This window comes from Rhinopithecus roxellana, chromosome 6 (assembly GCF_007565055.1).
Source record: "Rhinopithecus roxellana isolate Shanxi Qingling chromosome 6, ASM756505v1, whole genome shotgun sequence".
NCBI classification, from domain to species: domain Eukaryota; kingdom Metazoa; phylum Chordata; class Mammalia; order Primates; family Cercopithecidae; genus Rhinopithecus; species Rhinopithecus roxellana.
The window spans coordinates 70,375,616-70,400,830 of NC_044554.1; the positions used below are offsets into that span (position 1 = coordinate 70,375,616).

At 35.6% G+C, this 25,215-nt stretch overlaps 1 protein-coding gene across 1 annotated transcript in view; it reads left to right on the forward strand.

Moving 5' to 3' along the window:
• Nucleotides 1-23,463, forward strand: part of SLC13A1 (solute carrier family 13 member 1) — a 90,783-nt gene extending 67,320 nt beyond the window's left edge. Inside the window, exons 8-15 of the mRNA XM_010367979.1 lie at nt 3,213-3,332; nt 8,236-8,334; nt 8,764-8,865; nt 12,315-12,421; nt 14,752-14,861; nt 18,798-18,959; nt 20,427-20,564; nt 22,345-23,463. Of these exons, the coding sequence (XP_010366281.1) occupies nt 3,213-3,332; nt 8,236-8,334; nt 8,764-8,865; nt 12,315-12,421; nt 14,752-14,861; nt 18,798-18,959; nt 20,427-20,564; nt 22,345-22,482 (976 nt within the window). The 3' untranslated portion in view covers nt 22,483-23,463. The remainder of the gene's footprint in view (nt 1-3,212; nt 3,333-8,235; nt 8,335-8,763; nt 8,866-12,314; nt 12,422-14,751; nt 14,862-18,797; nt 18,960-20,426; nt 20,565-22,344) is intronic.
• The last annotated feature ends 1,752 nt before the right edge of the window (nt 23,464-25,215 follow it).

Below are 25,215 nucleotides of genomic sequence, written 5' to 3' on the forward strand. Positions count from 1 at the left end.
AAAGACTCCAGGCAAAGGTTAGCTGGGCTCTTGCTCAGAATCTTACCAGGCTGACAGCAGGGTGGCAACTGGGCCTGTAACCTAGATAGAGGCTCAGGGTATTCCTCCAAGCTCATTGAGGTTGTCAGGAGAATTTGGTTCCTTGCAGTTTAATTACTGAGGTGTCCATTTTCTTGCTGGTTGTTGGCATGGGGTCACTCTCAGCTGCTAAAGGCTGCCCTCAGGCCCTTGCTACAGGGCCCCGTCCTCTGACAACAGGACGTTTGCTTCTTCAGGCCAGCAGGAAACTCTCCTTTAAGGGCTCACCTGATTAAGTTAGGCCTAGCCAGGGTAGTTCGTGCTTTTGATTAATTCTATCAATTGATAGGGACTCTGATTACCTAAGGAAAATCCCTTCACTCTTTTCACTAAGCAACCTAATCACAGGAGTGATATCTCATCATATTCCCAGATTCTACCCACACAGAAGAGGAGATTGTACAAGGCATGTATACTAGGAGGCAGGAATTTGGGTCATATCTTGGAACTCTGCCTACCACATCCTGAACATCACACACTGTTTCCACTCTTGTTGCCTTCAATCCTGAGAATGCATCCAGGAGCCAATCTGTTTTAAGTCAGTTACTAAGTAGATCATGTCACGTTACTAACTTACTATGTTCCAATTGGTCCTTATTGCATTTGTAATAAAATCCAAATTCTTTCAGACTGGCTACAAGGTTATATATGATCTGATCCCTACTGACTACTTCTTTCATGTCACACTCACCTTAACTCACTACCCACAGCCACGGTGGTCTCCTGTCCTTTCACAAGTGCGACAAACTCATTCCTAACTCAAGGACTTTGTAATTGCTATTTCCTCTGTCTGGAATGCTGTTTCCTAGTTATTCACATGACTGGCTCCTTCTTGCTATTTAGGTCTCATCTAAAACGTTACCTTCTCTGATGACATTATGTAAAATTTCCCCCTTCCCCTAATCACATTTTATTACATCATTCTGTTTTATTTCCTATTTTGTTATATGTTTACCTGTTTATTGCCTGTGTTCCCTACTTGAACATAAACTTCATGAGAGCCCGCACCAGGTCAATCTCATTCACCACTATGTCCCCAGTAGCTTGGAGAGCACCTGGCACTTGGCAGACACCAAACAGTGTTAGGTAAAAGAAAAGGATTTCATCAGAATTAAATCTCTTAGCATAGTTCATGACAGAAGAAATCTGTATTTGCTTTAGATGCGTGTTTGAAGTCTCTTCACTTGTAGGATATAAGAAAAAGTGGGAAAAGGAACATCACAACAAAAGAAAATCCTTAGAGTATGCCATATATTTCTTTATTTGCTCAAAATATTCACTCTTGGTATAAGGGTAAAGGTTATGATTAAAGAGGCATAGTCCCATGTGGTTGTTTATATACTTCCATACTATTAAACTAAACAAAACAACAAAGTTTAACTTTTTCAGGCTTTCATTTTTCTAAAGAAACTATTCCTTCAGGCAAAAATTCTGAAAAGCCCGTCTTCAGTCAAATACATTTTGCAGGATTCTCTCCAGTGGGTAGAGAGAACTCTGCATACTGATTTCAAGACATGAGCCACAGATGGTGAAAAGTGAAATTAGGCTCGAGGACATGGGTCTAAACCTAATCCAAGCAGCATTCTTAAGTGTCATTAGGTTGTATACAGACTAACATAGGTCATCCTGTAATCCAAGTCTAATGTTAATGGGAAATCAGCTTTTCCCCTGTTACTTTATTTTCCAATTGGAGATAACAAACATTTTTCAAAAACGAACAGTTTTCAATAGAGCCTCATGGATGTGATAAAGCATTTTTCCATTCACCACACTGCCAATTTTCTAACATCTTTAATTATCATTTGTCACTTTCTAATTGCATAAATATGTAAGCTAATATTTGGATCTCTTCAAGGTAGATAAAAATCCTCAAGTTGCTAAAGACAATTGTAGGGCCTAGGGAGATTAGTAATTTTTCATAAGCTCAAAGAAAATTATAGAAAACCTTAGAAATCTAGAGTTTTGAGGACCCATTATTATTAAGAACCATCTTAAAGTAGAAAAAGAAACACTCTAAAGTGCATAAATTTGCTACATAGATATAACATGAAATATTTTATTACTTACATGATTTTTAAATGACAAAAGACAAAGTATGATTCAAATAGAAAAAAATGCAAATCTATATTTCTATAAAGTTCTACGTATTTTATGACTTCAAGAATATTAAAATATGTTAACAATGTTTTCATTACTTCTGTATATCTTTGTTTTTCAGATTTTCAAATTTATCTCTGTGTTACTGCTTTTAGAAAAAAAGTAAAGACAACTGTTTCTCAAATTTCCTATTGTTTCTCCATAGTTATAAAATAGATGACTATATAATAATTTATTTGGTATGAGACATTTTAGAACAATGAATGTGAGGTTACCAAAGAAACTGTGCTAGTGTCTCACCTTTTGTTGTTGTTGTTATTATGTGAGTTTAAAAGTTGAAAAATAACTAGGTAAGATAAAAAGAAAAGTTGTTGATTTCTTCAGAACTTTTAATTATTTTTATCTGGCTCAGAGTTATTCCATTTGACTGTGCCCCAAAGCACCACCTGGTTCTAGGAAGAAAGAGCTACCATATAACTGGTTCGATGGTTGCTGTGCTTTAGGTAGAAGAAACAGAGGGGAAAACAGCCTTGGGAGATGACTTGGGCTGGATCAGAGTTCCTTCATAGGGCCAAGAATTCTAGTCACCAAGGTGAAATGGGAACAGACATTCAGTCCCATTAATTTTCACCCGTTCCCAATTCTGCTTATGTGTCTTTCCTTGTTCATATACTGATGATTTGAGTAGTGACAACAAAATGCACACACCTCATGAACACCTAGTTCTTGTGCGTTTCATGAGTACCAAGCACTGCGCTGGGTTTTTTCCACAAGCACTTCCTTCAAGATGAAATGTAGAGAACAAAAATCAAAACACATCCACTCTTGCTTTTATGGGATGCAGCAATAATTATGCAGTTACAGAATCAAGACAGGAGACAAGGGGTAAAATTACTCTACTTAATGAGGAGTATATTCCAGGACTTCCTTCTTGGACAGCAACACAGGAAAGAGGTGGACTGCTGCTTTCCTGTTACAATCTGAAATGATTCCACCTGTCTCTCCTTCCCTGAATATGTCTCCATGTTTTCACACAGACGCTATCCTGACTGTCGTTGCCTCAACTTTGGATCATGGTTTACATTTTCCTTCCCGGCTGCTCTTATCATTCTACTCTTATCCTGGATCTGGCTTCAGTGGCTTTTCCTAGGATTCAAGTAAGTAAATATTTCATGGTAATAGGCTAAAAAAAGGTGTCTAGGTTCCTAGTTCTTAGCTTCTTATCCGATGCTCTTTCCCCTATGCCATGCAGACTACAAAATTAATACACACAAATACATATTTTAAGGATAAGCTTGAATCTCATTTAAATAATACTGACTGTGGAAGAGTTAATTAAAGATTAGAAAGGGGCCAGATGCAGTGACTCATGCCTATAATCCCAGCACTTTGAAAGGCCAAGGTGGGAGGATTGCTTGTGCAATCCTCTCTGAGTTCAAGACCAGCCTGGACAATATGGCAAAACCCTGTCTCTACCAAAAACAAATAAACAAACAAAAACCCCCAAAAAACAAAAACAACAACAAAAACCTCCCCCCTAAAAGGACCATCCAGGCATGGTGGTGTGCGCCTCTTGTCCCAGCTACTCAAGAGGCTAGGTGGAAGGATTGCTTGAGCTTGCCGGGCGAAAGTTGCAGTGGGTTGAGATCACACCACTGCCCTACAGCCTTGGCGAGAGAGAATTGTCTCAAAAAATAAAATAAATAAAGATTAGGGCCAGGCACGGTGGCTCACGCCTGTAATCCCAGCACTTTGGGAGCCCAAGGCGGTTGGATCACGTGGTCAGGATATCCAAACCATCCTGGTCAACATGGTGAAACCCCATCTCTACTAAAAAAATACAAAAAATAGCCAGGTGTGGTGTCAGGCACCTGTAGTCCCAGCTACTCAGGAGGCTGAGGCAGGAGAATCACTTGAACCCGGGTGGCAGAGGTTGTAGTGAGTGGAGATCGTGCCACTGTATTCCAGCCTGGGTGACAGAGTGAGACTCTGTCTTAAATAAATAAATAAATAAAGATTAGAAAACAAATCATCTAGGTGCCCTTTGAGTCCTAAGATGATGAGACATTGAAGGGCATAAATAACTCAATCTGATGTCCAACTTGTTAAAGAGGAATTTTAAGGCTTGCCCCTCCACTTAGTTTAATGTGGGGATTTCCTTGGGTTATCAAGCTACTTACACTGTGACAAGTAGGACTTCCTGCATCACGCTAGCACCAAAATTGACATCCTTTTCAATATACCAAGTACAATAAAGATCTGAGGATGTTCTCTGTGGAAAGAATATTGCTTTAGGAATTACTAGACCAGGAATAAAATTGTGGCTTCTCAGAGGTCAGATAAGGGATCATTACAAGTCCAGACCCATTCTCAGTCTCAGTGTCTTCAATTGTAAGATGATAGAATTTACCCAGAAAATCAGTAAGATCCCTTCCAAGGCTATAATTCTAATACATCTGGGCCTAAATCGAACACATAGATGTCAAAGTAAAAAAAGAAAAAAAAATGTTGACCAATGGAGACCGACTGATGCCACTAAAATGTCAAATATATGCATTCAAAGACAACTTCAAAATATTATCTTGGCTGGGATCAAAGCTGGTAGTTCATAAGTACCAATGAGTTACATGACTTAGATGACAATGAGCATTTAAAATTATGAAGGGCTCCAGAGCAAAATCTAAAATGCAGCCTGTAATTTCTACTCGTTTAACAATACTCCTAAAAGAAAGTTGAAGTTGCTATATGTCAAATCTTGAGTATCTTTTTTTTTCCTGAAAAACAAAACAACTCAGATTGATTTTGGTGGGGTTTTATTTAAATAATTTCAAGGACCTATGAATAAAACAGCATGTTATTCATCAAACCAGAGAGACTGAAGCCAACTATGCGTACTTCCTTTGAAAAGCGAAATGCTTTGGGAGGCTGGTAGGGTGTATCTCCTGAGGTAAGCAGTTCGAGACCAGCCTGGCCAACATGGTGAAACCCCTTCTCTACTAAAAATACAAAAATTAGCTGGGCATGGTGGCAGGCCTGTAATCCCAGCTACTCAGGAGGCTGAGGCAGGAGAATTGCTTGAACCTGGGAGGCAGAGGTTGTAGTGAACCAAGATTGTACCATTGCACTCCAGCCTATGTGACAAGAGCAAAAGTTAAAAAAAAAAAAAAAAAGAAAGAAAGAAAAGAAAAGAAAAGAAAAATGCTGAAATCAGATGAGGTTCCATGTCTGTGGCCATGGTTTCCATTTCTAGTTATATGAGGACTGACATTCTCCCCTCTTGATTCCTCTTTCTGCTTTTTCTCTAGAACTGCCATGGTTTTATTAGTAGTGAGAAGATGGTACTGATGATTAAAAAAATAATTCTATCCAGATTGTGGGAGCAGCATGTGGCAGTCCTCCTGCTGAAGCAAATGTGTAGAATGTCACTGACTTCAGCAGGTGGGCATCAATGGGAAGAGGCCAGCTGCATACTAAGTGCCCCTTTCAGGAAATCCAAGCCTTTGGGGACTATTCAATTGTGCAGGTAGCAATGCAGGATACAGGAGATGGCAATCCCAAGTCAAAAGAGTCTCAGGTTCTTCATTGCTACATTTAATGACTTTGTAAAATATATATGCAACCATTGTCATTATTTTAAAATGGCACACCACTTACAAAGGAGAAATTAAGAACATAAAAGGCAAATATATTGAAATGTGCTCTCAATGAGGAAAAACAAAATCCCATGAAATGCATACACTAGGTAAAGTCCGGAAATCATGATCAGTCATATATTTAAACAGTCCCCTTGGTGTCCACTATCTGTTAGACACTGCACAGCTTCATGCTCCAGCTAATTTTTCAGTGTCCTTTTCCGTCTGCCAAGGTGTTTACCTCCAGAGATTTTAGATTGACAGATGGAAATTATCAGCCACTCCCCTGGCAGACTAGCATACATTCTGATTTGTGTGTTGGCTATTAACACAGTTAACTCACTCATTATAAATGATCCCAACATACCTGAGAAGAGGAGCTCATCTGTCAGTGCCATTGAACTTATGTAAATGGAGAGTTTGATGTGTTGTCATAGGCTTTGTCAGTTCCTTTGTGAAGGCATTAACCTTCATTTGTAGCAAAGCCAATTTGGCTTTTGACTTAACTATTTATTGTCTGCAACCAAAATGATAAAGTACATATGAAATGTACTAGGTGGAAAATTGTTTCTAAGGAGACTCATCTCTTTCTTTAACTATGATTTTCTCTTCTACAGACTGCTCTCTAGGTGGCCCATAGATTAGTTTCTTACAATAGTAGTATTTATGTCATGACAAGGGGTAAAAGTTTGAGGCTGACACTAGTCAGTAATTTAACTGAGATTGCAAAAAAGCAATTATTTCCTAATTGATCATAAATGTAGCACTGTCCATTCACTCACATTCAGGCATTGAGGTGTATGCACGAGGGTGATTATGAATGTATAAGCTTACCCCAGCTATTTTACAGAAGAAAATGTCCTTTCTGTCTATACTCACACAAAATGTAAACTAACTGAGCTACTCACAAACATTCCAAGAGATAATCCATAAGAATCTAGCCATTTTCTCACTTAGTTCTTCCTCTGGAGGAATTTTTTTAAAAATCTACATCTAAAACAGTATTTCACAAAAACTGTTCCGTTTTGAAGACACTGGTCTTCAGGACAGAAAATTAGTAAGGAAAGAGATCACTAAAACAAGCAGCTGAAAATGATAAAAAGTGGCAGTTACTATTGGAAATAAACAGGAAGATTATGTTGTGGGTGCTATTAGGACATATGAGTAAAGAAACTTAAAGAAAAAATGTAATAGAGTTTTACTTCTTTTTTAAATTTTATCCTAAGTTCCTTGATACATGGGCAGGATGTGCAGGTTTGTTATACAGGCAAACATGTGCCATGATGGTCTGTTGCACCTATCAACCCATCACCTAGATATTAAGCCCCGAATGCATTACCTATTTATCTTGATGCTCTCCCTCCCTCCACACCCCTGACAGGCCCCAGTGTGTGTTGTTCTTCTCCCTGGGTCCATGTGTTCTCATTGTTCAGCTCCTACTTACGAGTGAGAACATGCGGTGTGGTTTTCTGTTACTGTGTTAGTTTACTGAGGATAATGACTTCCAGCTCCATCCATGTCCCTGCAAAGGACATGATCTCATTCCTTGTTGTGGCTGCATAGTATTCCATAGTGTATATGTACCAATTTTCTTTATCCAGTCTATCACTGATAGGCATTTGGGTTGATTCCATGTCTTTGCTATTGTGAATAGTGCTGCAGTGAACATATGCATGCATGTATCATTATAACAGAATGATTTATATTCCTTTGGGTAAATACCAAGTAATTGGATTGCTGGGTCAAATGGTATTTATGGTGAGTTTATTTTACTTCTAAGACTAGGCTTAGTCTCTGACCATGATCAGTCTCCGCACTAGTGTAAAACTCAAGTTTAGCATACTTTGTGAAAATTGATGGATCTGACCCCAACTGTCTCATACATTTGCCAAAGGTACTATTGGATTGATGGGTCAAGTATTTACTTTGTATGTTCAGAGGTAGCCGTGTTCAGAGATAGCAGACCAAAGAAAACATCTATGATCACGTCACTGTCCCTGCCCTCAAATAATTTAACTAGTGGGCTAAAACTTATATGCATGGAACAATTAACAACCAAGATACACAATAAATACATTTTAAATATATAAGATCCAGTACATAATAAAATGTTAGTTAGAGATAAGTAGCACATGGCAAAATTCCAATGGTACAAAATAACTTGGAAAAAGGAAGAGATTGGTAAAGGACATCACGGAAAATATGCAATGAAAATAGAACATGAAAAAGTGAGCAAACCAGGCAAAAACAGAAAAGACAGAAGACATTCAAAAAAGGAGATGGAGGTAGAGGTGAAAAGCACAGATATCTGTTATTAACAGGGAGATTCATATTGCATGAAGGTGACGACGTTTTGCAAAAATATCTTCCTTACAGCGAGGTGGTAGTAAAAGAATTTCTTGTTTATGGGCTTAATTATTCTTTGCAGTGTTAAGGAGATGTTCAAATGTGGCAAAACCAAAACAGTCCAACAAAAAGCTTGTGCTGAAGTGATTAAGCAAGAATACCAAAAGCTTGGGCCAATAAGGTAAGACACACACACACACACACAGAGAGAGAGAGAGAGAGAGAGAGAGAGAAGAGAGAGAGAAATGCTGTTTATACTGCAAGTAGTTGTTGAAAAGCAAACAAGCACATAATTGCTTGCAAGATATTTATAACACTGGATTAGGGCCCCAAATTTGCTAAGCTATGGAGATTACAGACTATAACTCAACATGATAAAACACATACCCTGCTAACTAAAATTTGCCAGGTAAAATGAAAAGAAGCTGAGAGACCCCAAAGAAGAGTAAGGGCTTTTTCAAACTGCACTGATGCTCTCAAATTATTGACACATCTAGTTCTTACAGTGTTTAGTGTTCTACTGAGCTCACTCCTGACAATAGCCCAAGGAGTTTCTACAAATGTCCTGACTTAGAAAATAAGAAATGATGCCATTGGAATTTTTCCACAGGTATCAAGAAATTATGACCTTGGTCCTCTTCATTCTAATGGCTCTGCTATGGTTTAGTAGAGATCCTGGATTTGTTCCTGGTTGGTCTGCACTTTTTTCAGAGTAAGTTTTGCATGTTATGTTTGTCAGCCCTTCCTGTTTTATACTCTGCTTCTCTCCTATATGGTTCCCGTAATTCTGAAAGATTGGATGAGATATTTTTCTTTCTTTCCCTTGAAAAGATATTTTAAATTCTAATCTTTTCAGGAAAAAAATTATAAGGAATGAAATCTAGGATAAGAGCACAGGAAGCATAACCATACTACTTACTCTGTTACTAAAAGGCAAAGTCCAGTAGACAAAATTATTCCCATCCCTACAAAATTAGAAATCTAATATGCAGAAAGGCTATGTTCTGTGGTGGTAGGGAGCATAGATTTCAGAGCCACACTGCTTGGGTTCCATTCCTGATTCATCCACTTACTTTAGACAAGTCACTTAATTCTCAGTGTCTTCATCTGTAAGATGGAGATAATTATAGGATTTAGAATAGTGCTGGCCTTCTCCCTATAGGAAGTGCTATACTAATGTTATTATGTGAAATAAGTACCACTCAATGCCTCTTAATAATCTGATATAAACTTATATTATGTGATTTTTACCCACTTTGTTTTTTAATTCTATGAAGGACTATTTGTTTGGTTTAATATCTTGTCTTTTTCTTCATTTATTTACATTTTTGCACTGGTTCACTATAAGTTCAGCCCAGCCTCCATTTCACAGATAAGGAATTTCTGAAGCAATAATAAGACTGATTTTAAAAGCTGATGCTAGAAGCTAGGTCAGAGTTAATTTTATATCTCAGTGTCTTATACACCGGTAGTCAATTGCTGAGTCGTGTAAAGTTAGGGGGAAGAGTATAGCATAATTTTCTAAATTAAGGACCATCCTACATGTCAAAATAAATAATTTGGTTGTGAGATTTGTGTTCCCAATCTTTCACTGAACTACTCTAATTTCCAAATTCAGCACGTGTCTTACTTGAACTTCCTATCTCACATTACCCAGCAAAAAATAATTTTTTTTTTTTTTTGTATTTTGGGGTATAAACCAAAATTGTTTAGGTCGTATGTATTTTGCCCACATAGAATAAAGAAATTCTTCCCTCCTTGAATCAGAACCTTCTGGTTTTATAGGCATTGCCAGTGTTTCTAAAGGGTGCGAAGTCTGAATCCAAATTCCTAATGACCACACAAGTCAAGCAATGCAATATGGTGGTATGTTTTAAAGGACCGGCTTCATTTTTATAAACTGTTTGATTCCCTTAGAAATAAAACTTTTCTTTTTGAGAGTTTTAGATATCCAATTATTTAAATCAAATTATTATGTAATATTTAATTAGTACTTTGTGGTTTTGTGGTAGGATCTAGATCAACATAAAAAATAATGCCTTCCCCTTTTAAAATCCAACTTCCATCATCCTAGACAGGGAGAGTCTTTATCTAAACACCAGTGTGTAAGAATTAAATGAAATCAGATGATAGTTAATAAAGCCCAGGCAGAAATTCCAATAGGAAATTCAATATAATCAGCTTCTAATTTCTGTTTCTTATGGGAGGAAACAGGAGATGTTTTGTTTGTAGCAGGAAAGCAGTGTACTGGCTATGAGCAGGCACTCATGCCACCTACAATTCTGAGAGAAAACAATAGGAAAGGAACAAAGGTTTGAGAGAGGATGGGATTTTAAACTATAAATCTAATTGACAAACCCAAAACAAATAAAATTTGCATAAGCTTAATAGTTTCTAATGCTGAGACAAACTAACTGCTTTCCTGACAAACTAAATATAAGTTATAATATAAGAATAGTTTTTAAAGTACTTTGAAAATAAATTATTTCAGTACTTACGCCTTGATTTAATTTAATGTATATATTTTGTAGGATATATTTGTTATGCAGAGTTTCAGGCATTAAGAATTTCTAAAGCTAACATGATATATCAAGATTTATAGCTACCACCTAATGTTTTCATTCCATCTGTTTGTACCTGGACTGAATTCAATGTGTCTTTTTATATCAAACAAAATCTGGTTACATGATGCCTGGCCCAATTTGCCAAAAATTCAACCAAAAATTATACTGAAATAAAAGAAACAAGGTATAATAAAATTATCAGTCCAGTTTGTAGGATAAATTATGGTAAGGTAGATTTTTAACTAATAATGAAAGAAAATGTGTCTATACTTAAAGAAAGTAGACTGCTTTAAAAATTGCTAGATTGAGAAAGATACAGCATTTGTTTGGCTTTTTGGATTTTTCAAGTAAATTATAGAAGTAGAGAAGCTTCTGTAGTGTGTACACATTACTGAGTTACAAGATAGTAAAAGAATCTTTAGCATGGTACATATTTCTTCTCAGGCTACAGAAATGCACTAGTTAATATTGCTGACTTTTAAAACTAAATTATAATTATTAATGCCTGTTTCAGTTATACCTGGTCTCCAGATTCTTTACTGTTGAGACTTCTGGGAACCTGTCTTATTTGTTACAACGGTCTGGTGATTCTAAGACCCCATCTGTTCCTGAATCAGTCTTAATTTATACGGTGATCATTTGTGAGCATTGGCTAAACCACTCCAACAATTAATATTCTTGATTGAATTTCATGGAGTACAAAGCATTAAGTAGGTTGTTTTCGTTTGTATGATATAGTTAGAGCCTATAACCACAGAAGCAGGTGTGATATCTCAGAAAACAGATCAATTCCTTTTCACAATTTATAGAAGAGTTTTAGGGGATCACAGAAACATCATGCCTTGCCACAATTTAATAGAAGGATGCTATAAATCAATTACATGGGGCTTTCTCTGCTCTAGCAATGTTTCAACTTCAAATCTTGATCAATATAATTAAATTAAATAATTCAAAGAAGAAATTGTTGGCCGGGCACGGTGGCTCAAGCCTGTAATCCCAGCACTTTGGGAGGCCGATACGGGTGGATCATGAGGTCAGGAGATCGAGACCATCCTGGCTAACACGGTGAAACCCCGTCTCTACTAAAAAATACAAAAAACTAGCCGGGCGACGTGGCGGGCACCTGTAGTCCCAACTACTCGGGAGGCTGAGGCAGGAGAATGGCGTGAACCTGGGAGGCGGAGCTTGCAGTGAGCTGAGATCCGGCCACTGCACTCCAGCCTGGGCGACAGAGCGAGACTCCATCTCAAAAAAAAAGAAAAAAAAAAGAAAGAAGGAAATTGTTTAACAAATTGTAAGCTTATCTAAAAGGGAAATTTGTTATTTTGGCCTAGTATGTCAGTATGTGTATACGTGGTATTGAAAATAAGAAGAGACATACGGGAACAATAGGACTACAGTCTGAGATTATTGTTTTTAGTGTTATGTCATTTAATTGGGAATCCATATATTTTAGGGCAGATTATCGAGAATAAATAACCTCCACCACCTAATATTGATAATAACCTACTACTGATATGTTATTAGCAAAATTGGTGTTTTAGCTCATTTAAGTTCTTGATGCTATTTTTAATATACATATTTGTCCCTTTTACAGGTACCCTGGTTTTGCTACAGATTCAACTGTTGCTTTACTTATAGGGCTGCTATTCTTTCTCATTCCAGCTAAGAGATTGACAAAAACTACACCTACAGGAGAAATTGGTTGAGTATCATTTATAATTCTGCAAAAATTTAACAGAAGAGCAAAAATTATAAAATTCCATTGGTTTCGCTTGGCACCTAGAGCAGAAAGAAAGTCTATGCTGGCACAACCCCTGGCCTAGCATGCCCTATTTGCAAACTGCAATGCTGTCTTCAAGCCAGCACATCTTCCACCTGCAAGAGAGATCATCTTACTTTGCAGAAGTGAGAAGTAGATTTCCTTTTGTATCATGGCTAGGGCTCTGCTACAAGCGATACTATTTGACCCATGGTAAACCCATTTCAAAATTAATCTTACTATTGGCAAACATAGGAAAAAGAAATGGGAAGACACTGCTTCATACCTTGGTAATAAATGCAGAGGATCTAAAAAGGTGATGAATTTCAAGAGAAAGATTATTTACATTCTCAAAGTAGTTCTGGAACAAAAGCTAAATCAACCTCATACAGCCATATCCTAGGATCACAGCTGAAATAAAAGGGCCACGTGTGGTGGCTCACACCTGCAATCACAGCACTTTGGGAGACTGAGGCAGGAGGATCACTTGAGGCCAGTAGTTTGAAACAAGCCTCGGCAGCATGGTGAGACCCCAGCTTTATCAAAAAGTTTAAAAAATTAGCCAGGTGTGGTGGCACACACCTGTAGTCCTAGCTACTCTGGAGGCCAACGCAGGAGGATCACTTGAGCCCAGGAGTTGGAGGCTGTAGTGAGCTATGGTTGTGCCACTGCTCTGGGCAACAGAGGGAGACTCGGTCTCTAAAAATAATGATAGTAATAAAAATAAAGAAAAGGTATTCCGCAACAGCATTCATTATATTTACAACAGATGAACAAAGAAGTATGCACATCTGCCTGAGCATACCATCCTCTCAACACACACACACACACACTCACTTTTTAAACACAGGATTCATTCATGTCTTTGCTTTACAACACAGCATGTTTTGAGTAGTCAGATTCCTATCTTGTCAAAGTGGGACAACTAATTTGTAATTGTCTGGAAATAAACTAGTAGACTTGTGGTTTTGTTTGTTCTTATGGGGATGGAACTGGGATTTATGTAGTTGTGTTGGCCCACCTGACTCTTGTCAGAATCCATAAATGACTAATGTATCAGATTTCCAGGACATACGTGACCAGCACAGCATAGAAACAAATGTATTTTGTTTTTCACTTGAGATTAGAATATCTCAATGTGTGTTAAGGAGGTGATGCAATATGGAGCATTGATTCCTATGAGACCCCAAGGACTCTGACCATTGCAGTTAAAGCCCTGAGGTCCGGCGGTGGCAAGTCCAAGGAATCCACGTTTGGCTTTAGCTTCCCTAGTTTCCACATTTGAATTCCCTCCCTTAGAAAGAGACTTGCTCCTACCCACCTTTCTCTCTCCTCTTATTCTTCAAAACCTCTTCTCCCTGCTAAACTCATTCATACAAGACTTAAAAATGACAAATAATACATAATACGTTAAATTTTAAATAAGAGATACATTTCGGAGATGTTTACATTTTAACAAGATATATGACCTTAAAATAAGAAACCTGGTGACATAATTTCAGTCATCAGTGAGGATGGGTTTGGTTTGGAATTGGGGGAAGGTGATAGGAAAGAAGCTGATTAGTAAACTTAAAATCTTAACATGTAGAGGGCTGCCTATTATACACATGTTAAATGGGCAGAATATGTCCTCAAATGAATTTATTTATCAACAAAGCAATGGAGAGATCAGAAGCCAAATATAAAGAGAAATCTTTATGATAATCCTTTTGTAAGCACTTTAAGGACCTCACAAATAATACTTTATTTAATCTGAATCCTGAATTATTTTTAAACTGAAATCTTGGTGAATCTATCATGATCCTCCTTATGACTAAAAATCTAATAAAATGTTCAAATATTAATGGATATAATGCTACAAGATGCTCTTAGAACCAATGGAATATTATGGACATTTTGCATAGCAAAGAATACTATAGTCTAATACAGTGTGCTATTCACAGTTGGCAAAGATGTTAGTGGAATGAATAAATGAATGAGTGAGTGAATGAATGAGTATAATGATAAGTGACAATGTTATAATTTATTGAAATATATTCTATAATATTACCAGAAGGATTTTTCTAAGTTATAGAGTTTTTTTTTCTTTTTTATAGTAGAATGTTCCATCTAGTCCAGGTGGAAATTACTCAAACTCCAGATTAATTCCCCTCTTTAAAAACAATATAAGAATATTACAAACTTCCTGTAAGATGGCTACTTAGGATGCTGAAGCAAATGTCATATTGTAATATTTTAAGCAATGTGTAACTGTAGGATTTTTGTTTTGCAGTTGCTTTTGATTACTCTCCACTGATTACTTGGAAAGAATTCCAGTCATTCATGCCCTGGGATATAGCCATTCTTGTTGGTGGAGGCTTTGCCCTGGCAGATGGCTGTGAGGTAATACTCTGTGTATAAGATATTTAACAATTAACTAGACTGTTCAAAAGAAGAGCACAGAGACATTCAATCTTTGGGCATATTCAATTTCACTCTGTCATTTTAATGCTGCAAATTTTGCTAGCTATGCCATGAATATACCACACAAATGAGGTGAGTTCAGAGTTCAAGAAATGTTACAGGCTGCAAGCAAAAAACATAGTTTTTATGGTGCTCAAGAATGTCAAAAGAAATAATAAAAAAAGATTAAAATTTTAAATTCATGAAATAGTATTAGAAGACTAGTAAGGAAAAATGTATATGAAAATATGTAAAGTGACTCCTAGTGAAATATACTTTTTGTTTGCTTATGCCTTTACCTTATTTCATGATGAATTTGAGTAGCTCTTGGACTTCAGTATATCATGATGCTATTTGCTGTTAAATAAAAAAGAGAATAAGAAATAATATTAGCATTAAAGATACTTAGTAAATGTTTATTGAATAAAGTCTGGAGAAAAATTCACACAACCCTTTCTAACATTATATTACATCTAATCTTAGGAAGAAATAAAAACACCATGAGATGTTGGTTGATTTTATTTGACCTATCTATCCAGTTGATATAAAGCAACAGTTTGAGAAGGCCCTCATCCCTTGTAATTGCCCTGGTCTTTGTAGAGTTGTTGGAAGAAAACTGTCTTCTCCCAAAATTTCATGAAAATTAATTACTCCTAGATTAATTAAAAACCACTCATTCTGGTTTTCATAGACTTATTTGAAATATTCAAAGCTTATGGCTCTTCCATTTCCTTCTTCAATCATCAAATTGAACAGAATGGTGAGAGAGGTTCCATGTTCAGCCCTTTGACTTCCAGGAGGTTAAATTTCTATACTTCTCAAGACAAATCACTGTCTCTCCTCTTCTTCCTGAAGAAGAGGAGTAACTTACTGGAAAATACTCCTTTGCTTCTAACTTTATTGACAATTTTTATGCACAGAATTATGTGTCTGGATTGGATCCTAGACACTCAAAGTGATTTTGAAAGCATCAGCCAGACCCTAGCATACAAATCTGAGGAAATGAAAAGGTATGGACTCAGTGTGATGCACAAGGTTCTCTCAGTAGAAGAATTTGAGAACCCAGAGAGGGAGGTCTAGTTTGCTATAAAAATCTCAGTATACAGAGCCAAATGTCTACAGGATACCCAGAATAACTCTACCTCTAAGTGGCCAGATTGAAGCCATCAGCTTCAAGGGTATGGCTGTAGACAAATATGCCCCTAAAAACTGTACTGTAAAAAATTTGGAGGCAATTATTTTTCAAAACTTTTATTCTAAATTGTAATTAGTCTGGCAAGTGTCCAGAACCAGATAACCTTTCTAGTTGGGAACAGAACAGTGAAACAGCAACTACTGTGGAATTCACCTCATTGCAATTACTTTTCTCTTAAATTCCCCTTGGTTTTTGTTTTAACATGTTTTCTTTCTCATGAGCAGATAGACAGTTTCAAATTCTTATCAGTGAATATCTCCTCTTCAATTTTCATACATTCCTAAAATTTTCTCTCCTAGGTTAAACATGAAGGATTTATTTTTTATTTCAGATCTCCACTAAAATTGCAATAACAACAAAAATATGTCAATCCATAAAGACTATATGACAGGGACAAGAAAAGGCAAGAAATGTTGATCATATTTAGAACATGGAAAGAGGACATTTGAGAGGAACTGACTTTGTACAAATAGAAAAATAGTGAAATATGAAACATATAGGCTGGCAAAACGAAGACCCAACAAGAAACATGCTGGTTATCTGTAGCATCCTGGCAGACCTCAGGAATTGGAGGCAGCAGATAACTCTGAAAGCTAGAGTAAAAGCCAGAGCTGAATTTGGAGGATGGTTTAAAAAGTGTATAAGAATCTATGGGCCTCCCAGATACTTTCCCCAGTCCTGCTGTTGTTTTCTATCTTCCCTGATAGAAAATTGAGATTTACTTTGGAGCAAAATTGAGCCAATGAGATACTGGCTCACAAAGAGATAAGAACATTAGAACATCAATCCAAAATGTTCAACAGTCAACTAATAGGCATTTCAGAAAAAAAGAGAAAAAAATAGAAAGGAAGAACATTTCCACAAAATAACAAAAGAAATTTCTTAGAGCTAGAGACTTTGAGATTCTGCACTGAGAGAGCTACTAAGTACCCAACACCAAAGCACTTTATGTAGAATTTTGGAACCGTGGGGATGAAGATACGATTTCAGTGGCCTACAGGTAGGGGAAACAATATGTAGTACAATCATTTCCACACCTAATCAGACATAGATAAAACCTATTCTTAAAGTATACCTATTCTAGGGTTAATTTTTGTCAATGTGACTAAAATGGTAGATACTCTTTTTCTACCTAAAAGTCATAAGTAAAAACAAGCAGATAAACAAAAATACAAGCCAAAACCACACCTGATATCTGGTATTCACATCTGGAAATTTCTGTGCCAGCTTTTGATCTGAGAATATACTGCTTATAATTAAGAGTATTTCTCATGCCACTTCTAGTTGTCATAAAGATTCATACATTCAATAGCTCACTGAAATTTCACAAAAGGAGGATTTTCCCTTCTATGTGGGGGAGAAATACAGAACAACACACTTGCTAATCTGAGTATAGCCAGTTTTTCTGCACTATGTATAATGAATTAAAGAGTAGAATATGATCAGGCTTCTAAAGAATCCAAGTAGAACCACAGGAAATGGAGTAATGGCTTAAAAGTGTGGAGTTATAATTATTTTGAACGTAGATTTCTACAAATGCAAAACAGTAAGAACAGTGGGAAAAGAAAAGCAAAAGATTTTCAGGCATGCAAAGACTCTTATACCAATTTTCAGGAAGTTATAAAAGGAAGTGCTTCCACAATGCAAAAGAGTAGATTTAAAAATGATTCCCATGAAGTGGGGAGGAGAAGGAAAGTCATAATATGATAGTAAAGAGGGGTCCCAGAACAACAACAGTTGAATAGATTTAAAGGGATTTAAAGAATAGATTTAAAGGGATTTAAAGAATACATTCAAAGATTTAAACTAAGCCAAATGGAGCAGGAGGAGGAAATATTCCAGAATAGATATTGCTATGAGGGAACATGAAAAGACACCAATTACTTGATTTGTTTATCTATTTGTGGGGAGTTTTTTAGTTTTAATTTCAGATGAATTAGTGCTAGGTACTTGGAAAACTAAGCAAACAGAATGATGAGATAGTTATTTCTTGTGGGGAAGGAAGAGTAGAGTAAATGTACTGATAGTATGCTAAGTGGTGTAGCTATGAACAATATTTATTTAATCATAGTGGTAAACATTAAATATTGATTTAACCAAAAATGTTAATATGTGAGTGTGGAGGAATGAAGAAACAAAAAATATGTGTTTGGTGGATGGTGTAAGAGAGCTGAATTATCACATATTAGAAAGCCAGTACATAATGTCTAAATTTTAAAAGTAAGCAAAAAATCATAATTAAAATATTATTTTAAAAGGTAACTATGAATACCTAAATATAGCTAGTTATAAGTGGCTAATAAGGGTTGAAAGTTGTTGCCTCTGCAGAATATAACTTAGGAATAGAGAGAGGTAAATCAGAAAGGCTGCTCTTCTCTTAAAGCCCTCTATATGATCTATTAAAATATCCACATATATAAATTAGATAAAATTAAAATGTAATTGAAAAAAGTGGGAATACATTTCAAACGTAAACCATGTTCATAGTGTTAAAATAAGACTAAGCAATAGCTCTTTCCTACCAAAGCCACCCAGACCTATCAAACCACAGAAAAATAAGAGATTAAAATTATATTTTAGAAAGTGAGTTTTCAAAGCAAATAATGCTTTTTATGGATTTTATTGTGTCTGATTACAAAGAATTATTCATGAATAACAAATATTGCAAATTTGTTTTTTAGGAGTCCGGATTATCTAATTGGATAGGAAATAAATTATCTCCTCTGGGTTCATTACCAGTGTGGCTAATAATTCTGATATCTTCTTTGATGGTCACATCTTTAACTGAGGTAGCCAGCAATCCAGCTACCATTACACTCCTTCTCCCAATATTATCTCCATTGGTGAGTATCTCATTTATCCCCATTTTTACTCTTCATTAAGAGCAGTGTTCTGCTTTGGAATGCTGGTTCTCATGCTGTGGTATGGAATCTTTTTTTATCTAAATGGGCCTCCTGCAAGTAACTTATAGGGTGATCTTTATTTGTATTAATGTTTTCAGAGGATCTTCACTCTAGGTAACTGTTTTTAAGTTTTCATGTTCAAGCAGCATGATATTACTTTTTCTCAGTCCAGCTTTTTCCTTTATAAATAAGAGAGAGGGTCAGACGAGATCCATTTCAGATATAAGACATGGAATTCAGTGTTTGCTGGTAACTTAAGTATTTAGATCTCTACCACTGACACTTTTGCCTCTCAAACATTGTTCCTAAATTTCTGAGAAGTGGTTAATATAAGTGATTTGCAAATGAATGAGAAACTAGGCTCACACTTCAGGCTTCAGGCTTAAATATCTTTAGACACAGTTTTCTACTGCCCAGGGAAAATTTTTTAAAAAGTAAATGGGTTTGCCGAGAGAGAGAGAGGGAAAGAATGTCTTTTCTTCTTTTCTCCATTTAGGTAGCAATTACAAGAAACAGCTTTAAGTAAAATGTTTTTCTTATTGGGATGGATGGGTTTGGTGAAAGGAAAGCACTTTAAATTAAGAAGGATTGTCTTTCTGCTATTGTGCCGCTACAAGCTCAAAGGGCATATGTTGGTATTCTTAAGCTGCAGATTGAAAGTAGAAAAAATGTAGGCTGTGTATATTGGCACAATACATTTTGTATTTTTTTCTGTTGTTTTTTCTAATTGTTCTCGACATGGAACAATTAGAAAATTATGTGTTAAGAATAGTAGCAACCTTCCTATGTGATGATCCCTAAGCAAATCTTAAATTGCATATATCACAGAGGCAGTAAAGTTAGTAGTGTAATGAGAAGTGCTGGAGCCACAGGGGCTTGAGAACCTACTTGAGCTCTGTTGTTCACCAGCTGCATGCTCGGACAAGTTACTTTAGCCTCTCTGGGCCTCCATTTCTTTATGTTATTTGAGGTTATAGTAACCATCTCATAAGATCATTGTAAAAATTCAATATATATATGACATTTATTATATTATATATGAACTATATTATGTGTAAATATATGAATATATACATGTATGTAAACATTTAGCACAGCACCTAGCAGTAGATAAGTAATAAATGGTTGCTCTTTTTATTTAGTTTCTGGAATAAATAATATTTTATTTTCTAAATGAACTGGACTATAATGTTTAAGTAGGCATCCATAACTATACAAACAACAAGAGGAAGAGATATTTTCTTAAAAATATTCTTCAAGTTATAACTATAATAATGTATATAATTTTATGTCATTAGGTTTCAAACTGCTTCTGGGAAGGCTTATTACAATACATTTGTTCATTTTTTTATGTTTGCTGTCTACCTTCAAAATTTTACTTAGACTCCTTTTTATCTCTTACAACAGGCTGAAGCCATTCACGTGAACCCTCTTTATATTCTGATACCTTCTACTCTGTGTACTTCGTTTGCATTCCTCCTACCAGTAGCAAATCCACCCAATGCTATTGTCTTTTCATATGGTCATCTGAAAGTCATTGACATGGTGAGTTAGCTGAAAAAATACTATCAGAACCAACACACATCTTGGTGTGTGCCATGTCTTGAGTTATCTTCCCTTTTAAACACCAGTCAACCACCAGGAAAAGCATGGCCTGAGTTCTGTTTATGAAGGGGTGTGAATGACTAATCATAGAATTATTTTCAAGGCTGACAATCAGAAGTGAACATGCCATTAAAATTTATGGTCACAAACAGAGAGATGTTGAATGCATCAGTAATGCTTTGGAAGAAGGAAAAGAGCACTGAACATGCTCCACACGACAGCGTAAACTTACAAGTCAACACTAGGATCCAAACTGATCTAGGCAAAAGGAAGAAACAGGGTTAAAGAATTCCAGCAACCAAAACAACACTGTAGTGTGCTATCACAAACATTTATGCAATGAACATTTTCTCTGAATGAGACATGGGGTCAGTGCCTGACTAATGAAAAAGTATCTTTCTTGTTTTGATTTCAATACCAGGACCTAACGTGAAAACACAAGCAAACAATAATGAAGAATTTCACTGATAAAGCATGCACATTTTTGCCAAATACAAAAATACTGGCAGAATATTCAGTACTTTATAAGAACTGGCTTGAGAATATTCTAGTAGTTTCCACATCTTCATCACCTATTTCCAAACCAACCCAAACGATAATATAGCCAAAGTGAATTCAGTGAGCTTCCTATGCAAATACAGTTCCAAGGCAAGTCCCAGCTCCCTTTCTTTCACACAGACTGCTGTTCCTAAGCCCCTGCAACATAAACATTCTAGAACTGCCTGTACACAAAAATAACATAATATTCATTTGGTAAGGAAAATGTGCATAATACAATATAAGTAATGCCTGATGTATGTGTATTAAAAAGGATAAAACTAGGATTCTGAGATAAACGAGTGGCTGGCTTGCATGGACAGGGAAGAGGGCATCTGTTATCATCCTTGCTCGGTATTCCTCTTTTGCTTCAGAGTTCCATGTTTTAATGCAGAGAATGCAGGAGTAAGCACATTCTCTCTGTAAAAGGGCAGATGATATTTGAGGCTCTGTGGGGCCATCTCTATCACAACTACTCAACTCTGCCATTGTGTCATGAAAGCAAAGAAAATATGTAAACAAATAAGCATAGTTGTGGTCCAATAAAACTTTATTTACCAAAACAAATCAAGGGCAGTAGTTTGCCAATTTTTATTTTAATAGATACAAAGCAAGTCTGAGATTTAATGGACTGTAGAATAATGATATAAGAGCTAAAACCATGAGAATGCTAAGAAAGATATTAAGGTTAAATTAATAATTATGTCGAGCAAATATAAAAGATACAGTTGTCATATGGTATCCTGAATTTTATTCATTGAAATATAAAACCACAAAACTGAAATTCTGATTTAACATGAAATGGCAGATTTCTAAGCGATTTTCCTCTAACCAGAATTACTTAGGTATATTCCTAAGGGGAACTTCTCTGAGAGTCTTCAACTCAATAATGTTTAGTTAGGGACAGATTTTTCTCTTGCTATGAATGGAGAAGAACCCCTGGATTTAAGAAATGATGAGTTAATGGGTGCAACACACCAACATGGCACATGTATACATATGTAACAAACCTGCATGTTGTGCACATGTACCCTAGAACTTAAAGTTCAATTTTTAAAAAATGGCAATTTTTACTAATCATTTAGGATGCATGTAAATCCAGCATATACTTCCTACAACAGGATTCTAATCTCCTGTAGGCTTTCTTTTGGGACACTGACATTTATGCTTTTTCCTGTTCAAGGTTAAAGCTGGACTTGGTGTCAACATTGTTGGTGTTGCTGTGGTTATGCTTGGCATATGTACCTGGATTGTACCCATGTTTGACCTCTACACTTACCCTTCGTGGGCTCCTGCTATGAGTAATGAGACCATGCCATAATAAGCACAAAAGTTCTGACTATCTTGTGGTAGTTTCTGGAAGGCATTAATAATTGACTGTAAAATGTGGCTCTAAATAACTAATGACACAAATTTAAATCAGTTATGGTATAACTGCTGCAATTCCCATGAATACCCGAAACCTGCTGTTATAACTCAGAGTTGATATTTGTTATTGCGGTGCAACAAAGACCATCTATGTGCCTTCATCAAGAAGCCCACGTTTGAGATTTTGCTCATGAACCATCTGCAACTTGGTTCATCATAAGAATAATTTATAACTTGACCTTTAAAGAGATTAGAGCATTTGTTTCATCTTACAGCTGGAATTCAATGTAACATTTTAAATGCAATTTATTGTTTCAGAAACTTTCCATGAAACTAAAAATAGAAAATAAGATATACAAGTTAATTTGGTACTTGGATAAATCATTTCTGCAGTGTTGTTCAAGAGAATTTCCTGAGAAATCAAAGCTATGGTCATCTGGTGATGCAGAGAAAAGTTTAATCTAAATGATATGTGCACTTCCTCATTTAAAAAATCCAATTGGATTATTCTTAATATATACATGTAATATGAAAGTTGAGATTGAAGCAGTAATTCCAAAATTATGGCTGAATATACTAAATAACAGAAAACTTATAGATAAGATTTATTTCTACTGAACTCTACAGTAAGAGTAATATAATTCATACTTTTATGATATTGGCACACTGAGAAATTCATTTTGTAGAGCTATGGATAAGGCTTGCTATGATTTGCACTATTAATACAGTATTGTTAGAAAGAAAAACTAAACACTATAAAACTATTAACACAGTTTTGTATATGAGTAACAACTTTGCTTAAGTGTTTATCTTAGTTCAGAAATGCATAATGTCATATGTTAAAGAGATGTAGAAATCTAAATGAATTATCACTGTGTATACAGACATAGAAAAATCACATAACTCCATTATGTAAACAGTGCAATGAAAAAAGGAAAAAAATAAGGAAAAAAAAGAATAAGAATGAAAACTGCTGACATATTACAAAAGAGAAAAATAAATCATTTAAGAGCAAATCAAAAAGAAAAAACTAAACATTTAAACAAAAGTAGGATAAGAATAGTCTTCTAAAAGTCAGGATGTGAAAAAGAGTGAGTTTCCAATTACCCTGATGTGACCATTACACACTGCATACAGGTATCAAAATATCATATACACTCCCAAAATATGTACAAATATTCTATATCAATAAATAAATTTTTACAATAGTAAGTGCTATTGGCATTCCAAAATTCCCCTAAAGGAAAAATGATCAAAACCAGAGTAATATGCACAGTTAGCAAAAGATGCAGATGTTATATCATAGCAATTCTCACACTAAAAATACAACGAAAGACAAAGCAAAAAATAAACCTTTGCTATTTTTAATCTTCATTGGCACTTTCTAGATGTTACTGACCTTGTCATTTTTTATTCAAATAAGATTATTTACAAACTTATTCTTGAAACTAAATATAGTAAAGAGGGTTTTTAAAATAATATTTCTTGTTAACATATACATTATTAATTGTCCATGTTCATTATGTATCTATATTTATTAATGGACCAATGCAAAAAATCAATCATTTTGTCAAAGAAAAATTTGTCCATGTAAAGCTTAAATTATAATATTGCTGCTTTGTATAACTCTTCTATGTTTATTCTATTCACTTGTTCCTTTATCATATTTTACACATGTATTTATAATCTGTAGTATTTATTACATTTCTGCTTTTTTCTAGTCATTCAATTTGTCACTGCTGAACTGCATCAGATCATGGATGCATTTTTATTATGAAAAAATAAAATGACTTTTCAAATTATAATGAGTAAGTTTTGGTCTCAATAAAATAATGTAAACATTTCAGCTTGGATAACTTTAATGAATTACTTCCAACAGCTGCCAGCTGAGTATATGAAAAATAATACTTAGTGAAAATTTGTTCAATTGAGTGGTATAGTTCTCTTACCACAGCTTTATGTTTGACATATCAAAAATAACTTAAATGACCCATTTCACATTTGTTCCATTTACATTAAAGTTGTCAAGTTCTTTTATTTTGAGAGTTGCATACTGTCTTTGAAAGTTTCCAGAAGGCAATTCTAAACAGATGATCAAACAGACAAGCAGAGAGCCAAATCAGGAATGAACTTCCATTCACAATTGCTTCAAAGAGAATAAAATACCTAGGAATCCAGCTTACAAGGGATGTAAAGGACCTCTTCAAGGAGAACTACAAACCACTGCTCAGTGAAATCAAAGAGGACACAAACAAATGGAAGAACATACCATGCTCATGGATAGGAAGAATCAATATCGTGAAAATGGCCATACTCCCCAAGGTTATTTATAGATTCAATGCCATCCCCATCAAGCTACCAATGACTTTCTTCACAGAATTGGAAAACACTGCTTTAAAGTTCATATGGAACCAAAAAAGAGCCCGCATTGCCAAGACAATCCTAAGTCAAAAGGACAAAGCTGGAGGCGTCACGCTACCTGACTTCAAACTATACTACAAGGCTACAGTAACCAAAACAGCATGGTACTGGTACCAAAACAGAGATATAGACCAATGGAACAGAACAGAGTCCTCAGAAATAATACCGCACATCTACAGCCATCTGATCTTTGACAAACCTGAGAGAAACAAGAAATGGGGAAAGGATTCCCTATTTAATAAATGGTGCTGGGAAAATTGGCTAG